At 39.7% G+C, this 10,607-nt stretch overlaps 1 protein-coding gene across 1 annotated transcript in view; it reads left to right on the forward strand.

Annotated features, from left to right (window-relative positions):
• mmp24 (matrix metallopeptidase 24) overlaps positions 1-4,967 on the forward strand; it is a gene marked incomplete in the record, with an annotated part of 25,285 nt that extends 20,318 nt beyond the window's left edge. Inside the window, 2 exon segments of the mRNA XM_014015298.1 lie at positions 544-810; positions 3,153-4,967. Coding sequence (XP_013870752.1) covers positions 544-810; positions 3,153-3,514 — 629 coding nt within the window.
• Between the last annotated feature and the right edge of the window lie 5,640 nt (positions 4,968-10,607).

Genomic DNA, 10,607 nt, shown 5'->3' on the forward strand with positions numbered 1-10,607 from the left:
AGGTCTCTGTTTTTATTTCTCTTATTTTGAAGGTGTCTGTTTTTATTTCTTTTATTTTGAAGGTCTCTGTTTTTATTTCTCTTATTTTGAAGGTGTCTGTTTTTATTTCTTTTATTTTGAAGGTCTCTGTTTTTATTTCTCTTATTTTGAAGGTGTCTGTTTTTATTTCTTTTATTTTGAAGGTCTCTGTTTTTATCTCTTATTTTGAAGGTCTCTGTTTTTATTTCTCTTATTTTGAAGGTCTCCGTTTTTTTCTTTTATTTTGACGGTCTCTGGTTTTATCTCTTATTTTGAAGGTCTCTGTTTTTATTTCTCTTATTTTGAAGGTCTCCGTTTTTTTCTTTTATTTTGACGGTCTCTGGTTTTATCTCTTATTTTGAAGGTCTCTGTTTTTATCTCTTACTTTGAAGGTCTCTGTCTTTATCTCTTATTTTGAAGGTCTCTGTTTTTATCTCTCTTATTTTGAAGGTCTCTGTTTTTTTCTTTTATTTTGAAGGTCTCTGTATTTCTGCCTGCAGAAACCTGAGCTCTGTCCCGTTTCAGGTGATAAGTTCTGGGTGTTTAAGGAGGTCACGGCTGAGCCGGGGTACCCTCAGAGTCTGGTCCAGCTGGGCAGCTTCCTCCCTAAAGACGGCGTGGACGCGGCGCTGCGTTGGGACAGCGTGGGGAAAACGTACTTCTTCAAGGGGAACCAGTACTGGCGCTACAACGAGGAGAAACGAGCCGCGGACCAGGGCTACCCCAAACCCATCGGGGTCTGGAAGGGGATCCCCGAGTCTCCTCAGGGAGCCTTCATCAGCAGTGAGGGATGTGAGTATCTGCACCTCCTCCCAGTTCATGGCAGGAATGAACTTAGTGAGTTTGTATGGAATAAATCTTGTGCCAACAGGAACTGAATCTGGTCAGTCAGTGGTCAGTGTATCTTTTGATCATTGGATTTTCATTTTCCAAACAGGTATTAAAAAACAAGAAACGATTGGATATTTGATTTTTGTTTTAAAATACTGAAAATTAAAATATAAAGCGTTTCTCTTTCTTAGTGTCAAAAAGGGATGAACAAAATTTTTTTAAATGATTTGAGTTTCATTTTCTGTTTCAGATAGCAAAAAAGAAAATTAGTTTAAGTCAGAAAAGAAAAAAGTCTTGTTTGTTCGTAATCCATGACAGGTCGTACCAACTCACTGTATCCCTATAATCTGTTTCACCACCAGAAGGGTTGTCTGCAATATCAAAGTTACTCAATAAACATCCCATTACAAGTGAAAAGCATTGATACTGACTTCAGTATCAAATATATTTGCCAAGTATTTATTTGAAATCAGATCGATATCAAAGTCGTACAACCACCCACCCTTCGCTGAAAGGAACACTCTGAGGACGCAAACTGACAGAAAAATCACAGATTTTGTCAAAACTCAGGAGGAAAAAAAACCTTTGTGCTCACAGAACAACAACTGTCCAACACACTAACAGAATGAAATTTATCTTATTTTGCTTTTTATTGAGAAAAATGGAGATGAAACATGGAGGCAGTAGCTGACATGTATTCAGTAAAAGAGACTTATTTGGCCAAAAACCACATGAATTACCTCTGCAAGTCCTTTGGTCACTGAGCAACAATCATCATACAACTCATTTATGGACACACCTCTCTGTGTTTCAGCCTTTTATTTACAGAAATTAGTGTTTAATTTTGCAGAGCTGCCAGGTGAGCGCCCCCTCTGGTGGGGGAATAGATAGTCGTAGAATACAAATAAACAAGCCTTTTTCCGTTTCTGTCTTCAAGAAATTTTCTTTTTTTCTATCTGGAACAGAAAATAAATAATTTTTAACATTTTGTTTATCCCCTTTTGACACTAAGAATGATAATGGCTTTTTATTTTTATTTTAATTTCAGTATTTTAAAACAAAAATCAAATATCCACTCATTTCTTGTTTTTTAATACCTGTTTCAAAAATGAAAATCCAATGACCAAAAGATACACTGGCCGAAAATGAATTTTACTAAATCAAAACTGAATTTAAAGTTTTGTATCTGAATTAATTTACTTTGAAACTGTATTTTGGTTTATTAAAACTTCAGTTTGACTACTTTCACTTTCAGTTCCATAATTCAGATTTTTGTGTCACATCCTGGTCCTTGAGAAAGCCAGGCAGAGTAATCAAACACAGATCCACAGATTTATGTTTCACTTTGGTGAAGTTTCCCTTCTGGATGTAACAGAGTTGATGCAATCCACTGTAAAAGTGACAAAAACACACAAAGTTATTTTATTGCAGTGATTAATTTGACCTATATGTAGAAAATGTTACATTTACATGATGACATCATGGATCACATATTGATCAGATGCTGCTGCTGACTGAAAAAGAGAAATGAAAAAACACATGAAATTCTTGTTGTAAACTTTGATTCTGGACTCTGTTCCCCTGAATGTCTTGTTTTATTGAACTATGAGCAAAACCTTATTTTTTGTCTTCTTCAAACTGTTAACTCGTAACGAAGCTCGCGGCTCATTTTGGACGCGTTGAGATAAAACGAGCTGAAGAAGAGCCGACAGCTCTGAACTCAGGAGAAGATGTGCAGAAAAATCAGAACCGTTTTATTTCAACTGCAGGAAACAGTATCCTGGAAACGCTGTAGAGCTGAATTAAAATGTGAAAATGAGATTAAACTTTAAATGATCTGAACTAAATTATACAGCTGGATAGAGAGGAGACAGATCCAACAACCAGCCGAAATAAGTTTCAAGTTTCAAGTTTATTTATATAGCTCCAAGTCACAGCATCCGTTGTCTCAGGACACTGTAGATAAAAAGAACAATGTAAAGAAGAAAGCAGCAGATTGTGTTGAATCACTTCATCACAGTCTCCATCCTGAGCAAACGGTGGAGAGGAAAAACTCCCTGCTAATCAGGAAGAAACCTCCAGCAGAACCAGGCTCAGGACAGGAGACCATCTGCCTCGACCGGCTGCTTGGAGGACAGGAAAGAGACACAGACAAACACAGAAGAACTGGTCCAGGACTGGTCCAGGTGCACCTTCTTCTGGAAGAGACAAAGAAAAAAACATGATAGAAATAATAACAATAAACATGTAGAGAAGAGAGACTAAAGAAATAAAACCTGATTCTCTGATTCTCTCACCCCCAGTTTACACCTACTTCTACAAGGGGCGGGACTACTGGAAGTTTGACAACCAGAAGCTGACGGTGGAGCCTGGATATCCAAAGTCTGTTTTACGGGACTGGATGGGCTGCTTCCAGTCCGACCTGGAGCGCCCGGGGGATACCCGTGGAGACCGCCAGCTGCCCCTGGACGACGTGGACATCATGGTGACTTTCAACAACGTCCCCACGTCGGTCAACGCCATTGCTGTGGTGATCCCCTGCATCCTGTCGCTGTGCATCCTGGTGCTGGTCTACACCGTCTTTCAGTTCAAAAACAAAGGGTCGCAGCATAGCGCCATGATGGCGCAGCACTACTACAAATACCCGGTGCAGGAGTGGGTCTGACACGCAGACGTCTCAACGCCGGGGGAGCCGGGACGCCGTCTGTGACCCGGCCGGCATTCGCAAACAGCGCCGGTGCAGGAGGAGTTCAACTCACGGTGAAAAGCTCTGTGGGATTAGAGTTAGACTTTGATTCAAGGTGTTTGTGTCCACTTTATGGGACGTGTCCATGTCCACTTTATGGGACGTGTCCATGTCCACTTTATGGGACGTGTCCATGTCCACTTTATGGGACGTGTCCATGTCCACTTCATGGGACGTGTCCATGTCCACTTCATGGGACGTGTCCATGTCCACTTCATGGGACGTGTCCATGTCCACTTCATGGGACGTGTCCATGCTCAAACCTGGTGGATGGAAACATCAAATCTAGGATCTCAGAAAAGTAGCTTTTTCGTCTTTAAAAAAACTTCTGGGACCTTTATTTTCTCTGAGAAAATAAAAAAGATTTGTGTTGAAAAAAGCAACTTGTAGACATGAACTACTTTAGATTTAAAAGTAGATTAAATTTAATATAAAAAGATCAGACAGATGAAAATATACTTGAAAATAAAAGATAGGTAGAAAGGCCATGATGAACAAACCAAGGAGCTTATTTGAAGTTAAACTGAAATAAGAGGACATTTAAAAAAACTCACTTTTCTTTTGTGGACACTCAGCTGGTCAAACAGGAAGAAGAGCTGAAGGAGAGCGATGAGTCGTCGGCGTATAACGACACTTTTTCTGCCTTATTCCTGTCAGAAACCATCCTGTCAGGTCTGGAACTGTCCAAGTGCTGAGCCTGAGTCTGGACTGCTACAGGCAGAGTATCTGTACGTCCTTGTTGGATGAAAAGAAAAATGTCTTGCTGAAGAATTCAAGAGTGTAAAAAACAAAGAAAACTTGAATTGATCAGAAGTTTGTTGATTGTACAAAGTGTAACAGGCAGGAAGAACAAAGCTGGTCAGGTTTTAGAAGCTTTTCTTGATTTTGCACAGATAAGGAGTGTCCGTTAATTATTTTGAACAGAATTAATTTGAGGATTTGATGAAGCTAAATTCTGACCTTTTGTTTAGAAGTGACCTGCAGACGTTCTGCTGCTCTGACGTCTCCATCTAAAACTTTCTTTCAACAGTTGCAGTCATCATGGCCGTCTCAGTTTTAACGCCTATTCACACGGGGTGAGCATTACCAGGGGACCACATGTAAGAAATAAATTACTCCCCGAAGTTTGTTTTTTATGTGGCACATTCACACAGGATAACCACAGCCTGAGATTTTGTTGAAAATTTATGGACATATGGGTTATAGACCCACTTTGGGTACACATGCAGGGCGCGCACACCCTCACCAGCGGTGTAGGTGTTTATACTTGACACTATGTTGTTGTAGTTTTCTCCAAAAGGCACATGGCAGTACTCTTTATAACTTGTTGGAGAGCCAAAGCTTGACCAATAAACCAACTGTTTGAATGGTGCGCGGCACACGCATCTTTTGTGGAGTTACAAAAGTTCGGAGGTGCACGACCACGTTCCATCAGGACACCATGCTGGGGAAGGGATGGTCTGATTCCATCACTATTGGCGCGTCAACTATAAACCTAGCTTTAGCCATTACGAGCTGCGCTACGGCCACATTTCGGCTCTGTGTTGCTGCCAGCATCAGGTAGAAGGCTACAAAGCCTTTTCTTTTTGATGCCGTGTATTACAGGTCAGTGGGGAATGGGGTGCCGTTTGTAAAGTTACACAGTCAAAAATTACCACCAATATTTTGTTTTATTTAGCCTTTTATAAGAAGAAAGGAACAGATTTATTTTTCAAAGTCAGTTTTTCACCAAATGATTCATACATTTATAAATGTCATAGTTTATAAACTAAATATTTAACTTACAAATTAAATATTTTGTTAACAAGCTATATATTTAACTTGTGATTTAAATATTTTGTTTTGAGCTAAATATTTAGGTTGCAACATAAATATTTAGCTAGCTAGCTAAATATTTAAGTTAAATATTTAGGTGGCTAGCTAAATTTTTAACTTGCTAGCTAAATATTTAAGTTGCAACCTAAATATTTAGCTCAAAACTAAATATTTAAGTCACAAGTTAAATATTTAGCTTGTTAACAAAATATATAATTTGTAAGTTAAATATTTAGTTTATAAACTATGACATTTATAAATGTATGAATCATATGGTGAAAAACTGACTTTGAAAAATAAATCTGTTCTTTTTTTCTTATAAAAGGTTTAATAAAACAAAAATATTGGTGATAATTTTTGACTGTAACTTTACAAACGGCAGCCCACAGTAGGGCTGGATTGGCCCGGGACCCTTAAGTGTGCTCCAATCCAGCCTCCATTCTTCACCGAAATCAAATAAAAATGCACCCAGAAAACAAAAAAAATCTAATATTGCTGGGTTTCAGATGATGTAGTATTGACGTCATGAATGCAGATGGGGGGCAGGAAGTAAACGAAGCCATGTTTCTGTCTGTTGATTCAGTGTCCAAATGTCTAAACTCTGTGCCGTATATAGTTGTTGCAGCCGCTCTAATCATTCAGAAAGTAATCTGTCACAAGGGAGTTAAATTTTAAAATCTTGCAGAAAAAAATAGGACAAAAGTTGATCAACAATCTACGGCTAAAAACAGGAGGTGCGGAAACAAACGTTTGCAGCGACACTTTCTAACAGGTCAGGATCGTATCGTTTAAATCATAGTCAGATATTTTCCTGGATACTTACTTGAATTTGGGTTTACAGAAACTAAATAAATTATTTGCAAGTAGATCCATGGAAATAACAGGAGTTAACTTGTTAGTGTTAGCAATAGCATTGTTATCATAGGCTAACTTCTTAAAATAGCACAGCTCAACCAGGCAGAAACAAGTCAACAGACATTTAAAGTTTCTTTGGATCCTGAATACCTGAAACTAAATAATTGTGGGTTTGAGGCTTTTGAAAGCTTTCATCTGGCTCGTCGTAGCCTATAACATGAGGTCTGCAGCACCAGATAGGAGTTTATTTATCATCTCAACACTGGGCAATCCCCCAGATTATATAATAAGTCTTTTTATTAAGATAATATGAATAATATCCTAAATGTACGCATATTTTTTTGCGATATCTTGCTAGCGCTAATGCCCCAGGACATTAGCGTACTCGCTGTGATCCATTTCTCTGTGTTTTGAACCAGAGCAAATCACTTCCTGCCCCCATCTGACATTCACGTGTCATCCGGGTCACATGACTGCAACCCAGCAATTAGACTCAGCTCATGCCTGTTTAAATCACAGAGAGGCCTGTTCACACTGGATTAGTATCACAGGACCTCAGAGTAGGTAATATGTAAATTACTGACATGGCTAATTCACACAGGATTAACAACACAGATAATCTCTGCAGTTATTCCTAACAGTCCTTAGTTAAAACTGATCCTGTCAGAACAGGGCGTCCAGATTTACAGTTTTTTGACTTGTTTGCAAACTCAGCAAATTTTGTTCCAACGTGTCATTCAGAGGGATTACAAGTAAAATCTTAAAATTTTGTTTTTTTTGCAATTTGGTCACAAAAATATTCCAAACATGACGTGTTTGAGACCATCTGAGTTCTGTTTTTATTTATGAATCTTTGTGATAAAAAGGCCTAAAGTCTTATGTCGTATTTATGTCGTGGGTCGATTTATCAGCAGGTCTGGTTTCTGACAGATGGGCTGCATCTACTTCCTGGATGTTTTCAGTCCCGACGAGCAGTTTGGACTCAGACTGTAGAGCTTTTTAAAAAGCGTCTTTTATTCCTGTTCTGTCATGATGACGGTGATGACCTGCTGAGTCTGAGCTGTGTACCGGGCCGGGTCAGTACCAGTACAGTCTGTCTGCAGCAGGTGACCCTCCTGCTGATCTTTACCTGCTGCAGCAGATTTGGACATGTTTCCGTAGAGAATCAGGACTTTATTAAGTTTATTTCTGATGATTTGGGGTAAAGTCGTGTTTCTGCAGCTTTCAGCTTTTTTAATTTGACTTGGGAACTTCCAGTTTTTATTACGTGTCTTTTGGGATGTTTGTGTTTCGCCGGTCTCACTGTCCTCGGGTCGCCACGCTGCGTCTCACCTGAAGTGTCTCACGCCGTGTGAGACATGGACACATGATGGACCCAGTCATCAAAGATTAATCAGGTTATTCCTCTGAGGACGGCTGGTTTGTTGGAGGTCAGCAGGAACTCAGATGATCTGCAGGAGACATTAGTCCAGAGGACATGAGGGGACAGAGGACTGATGGAGCCTGTTTTAGTCCTTCAGTTGACGGAGCTCTAACCTCGTCCTCCATGTGCCTGATTTTAATCCTGCTGTCACGTCTCACCGTCCAGCTGTCCGTCCATCTGTCCCACTGTCCGTCCATCTGTCCTCTCGGCTCCGTCCATCTGTCCCACTGTCCGTCCAGCTGTCCTCTCGGCTCCGTCCAGCTCCTGGTCTCACCTCTGACCTCCAGCTGTCTGTATTTTATTTATGAGAACTTCCTGTTTTCATTTGGACAGAAAACTTGACTGCAGTTTGTCCAAACTCTAACTGTTCTGGACTCTGATTGGTCTCTTGAGGACAAATGTCTTCATTTCCTCTTTTTAAATAATAAAATTAGAAAACGTTTTGTAATTTATCTGTTTTAAATGTTTTAAAAGTCAGTTTAAGAACCTGGACCAACATCCACCTGCTTCCTGTTATTGTTGGTCGGGTCCTGGAGGACCAGACAGCATTTATAAACCCTGCAGAGAGTTCTGGGTCTGACCTGGGGTCTCCACCTAAGGACGTGTCCAAGAGACATCCTGACCAGTCTGAGTCCTGGTTCAGCAGATCCAACCGAACTGGTCCAACTGAGCTGGTCCAAATCTGTTAATCTTCCTGCTCTTAATCTGTTAAATATTGGATGATTTTAGCTCTTCAGCTCTCAGAAGCTGCATCTAAAGACAGTTTGTCAAAGTTTTAATCTAACTGGGGAGAAAAAAAATCACAGTTTTCTGCCTGAAAGAATAATCTGTTTCTGTCAGGGTGTTGACAGCGTTACCCTCTGAAAAAGAAGATTGACAAACATCAGATTGTTGTGTTTCAGCAGACGTCTGTGACATCATGATGGACACATTTAGCTTAAAATGGTGGAACTTTATGTCTTAGTTTGGTCCTGGAGGAACAAAGGGTCCTTCTGAAAATCTGCCTCTTTTATGGAACTGGATAAAAGTGGCACCGGACTGAGCTCCAGTCCACCTTCTGGTCCTGGTTTTATCTGCTTTGATTTCTTCTTTTATTTCAGTAAAACTGAGAGAAGCAGAATAAACCTCAGCTCAGGGTCTGAGGCACCCGCTTCGGATGTTATCATCCATGAAATGGACGTTATCAGGCGTTATCAGTCCCATAGAGTGGCTTCTGATTGTCAGCTGGTTAGTACGAGGCATAAAACCACTATCTGGTTAATATGAGACATAAAAAATGGTTAATATGAGGCTTAAAGCCACTAAGGTTAACTTTAGAGCAAATGACATGGTTAGGACTAAAGACACCGCCCTCCAACAGTTGTATATTGTGGCCTTCCAACAGGGCAAAGGTTAGAGAGTTGGACCAGAGAGTGGGAGACCAGGGTCTAGACCGACACGGACACAAAAAATTTATTACAATATCTTTTGGTTATTTACACATTCATTGTCATTGATATATTAAACCACTAGGGGGCACTGTCGGGACAGTCGGAAGCCTAGAAGGCACAGTAGGGACCCTCTGAAGCCATTGTATGGGACTGATAACACCTAATAACGTCCATTTCATGGACTGATAACATCAGAATCCCCTGGTCTGAGCTCGGTGTCACTGTGTTCCAGGTCCGATGATGATGATGATGATGATGGTGATGAAGATAGTGAGTTGTCTTTAAAGGTAGACTTGGTCTCTGATGTCGCCACTGACACAAGGTGATGCTGGGAACATGAAACAGGTTTTATTTAAGGTCTGATCTTCTGTCACTCAGGGTTTGCTCTATTGTGATTGGTCAGAACTTTGTGGGCGTGTCTTTGTTTGTGGGCGGGGCTTACCAGGACTTCTTGTTCCAGTTTGAGGGTAAAAGAACCAGGTCAGCGAGAACAGAAGTCAAACCTCCTAAAGTCTGGACTCCATCGGTTCCTTCCAGAGTCCAGTTCTGGGACTCGGCTCATCAGGTTCGGACCCCTGTGGTTCTGTGGCGTCTCGGTGCCGAGTCTTCCTTTAACCCGCCTGCTGTTGCCTTTAGTTTTTATCTTTTTAAAGTAGAAAAATAAAAACATATCAAGTGTAGTTTTTACTGATCTTTGGATAAAATCACAACTTTTAGGGTTTTGTCAGGAAGAGCTTTAAGAGATTCAGTTTATTTCTTAGAAAATAAAAGTTATTTTGTTTTGACAAAATCTGTTTGTTGATAAACGAAACAAAAATGTGATTTTTAATCTTTTCCTGCAGAATAATTGAATCAGTTTAATTGTTTGAGCTCGTTCTGTAAATAAGTTTTACTTGTAATATTTTTAACAGCATGCTGCTTTATTTGAAAGGACACTTTGTTTTCTAATGTTTTTATTTGTCCAGCAGTTGTTTACCAACAACACAATGTTCTGTTTACAGTGAAATGTTAATAAAAAGCTTCATGTTGGACTAAAACGTCTTGTTTCAGCAGCTGAAAGGGAAAAGATGGCCGCCACAGCTGATAAACCCTAAAGTGGCTAAAAATGAGTCCGTTTTACAGCTGATAGAAGCTGAGAGTTTTATTTATTTTATTTTAATACATAAAACAAAAACAAGCAGATAAATAATCTGTTGGATTATCAACCAAACCTTTCAGATGATGTGAAAATCTCTCTTATTTTATTGATATTTATTTGTTAATAATCTGACATTAAAGGTTCTTCAGCCGATCCGTTCTGCAGACGGTGGAGATCAGATCAGATCTGACAGAAGGTCAACGCTCAGATTAGGTCTTTAATAATTAATCCCGTCTCCATGGCGACACACCTGAGTCTGTTCAGGTTCTTATAAAAGGAAACATGAGGGAGGTTTTAGATACAATATAAAATATTAAAACTTTATAATTTTTCTGTCTGAAGGAGTGAGTC

The sequence above is a fragment of the Austrofundulus limnaeus genome, unplaced genomic scaffold (genome assembly GCF_001266775.1).
Source record: "Austrofundulus limnaeus strain Quisiro unplaced genomic scaffold, Austrofundulus_limnaeus-1.0 Scaffold127, whole genome shotgun sequence".
NCBI classification, from domain to species: domain Eukaryota; kingdom Metazoa; phylum Chordata; class Actinopteri; order Cyprinodontiformes; family Rivulidae; genus Austrofundulus; species Austrofundulus limnaeus.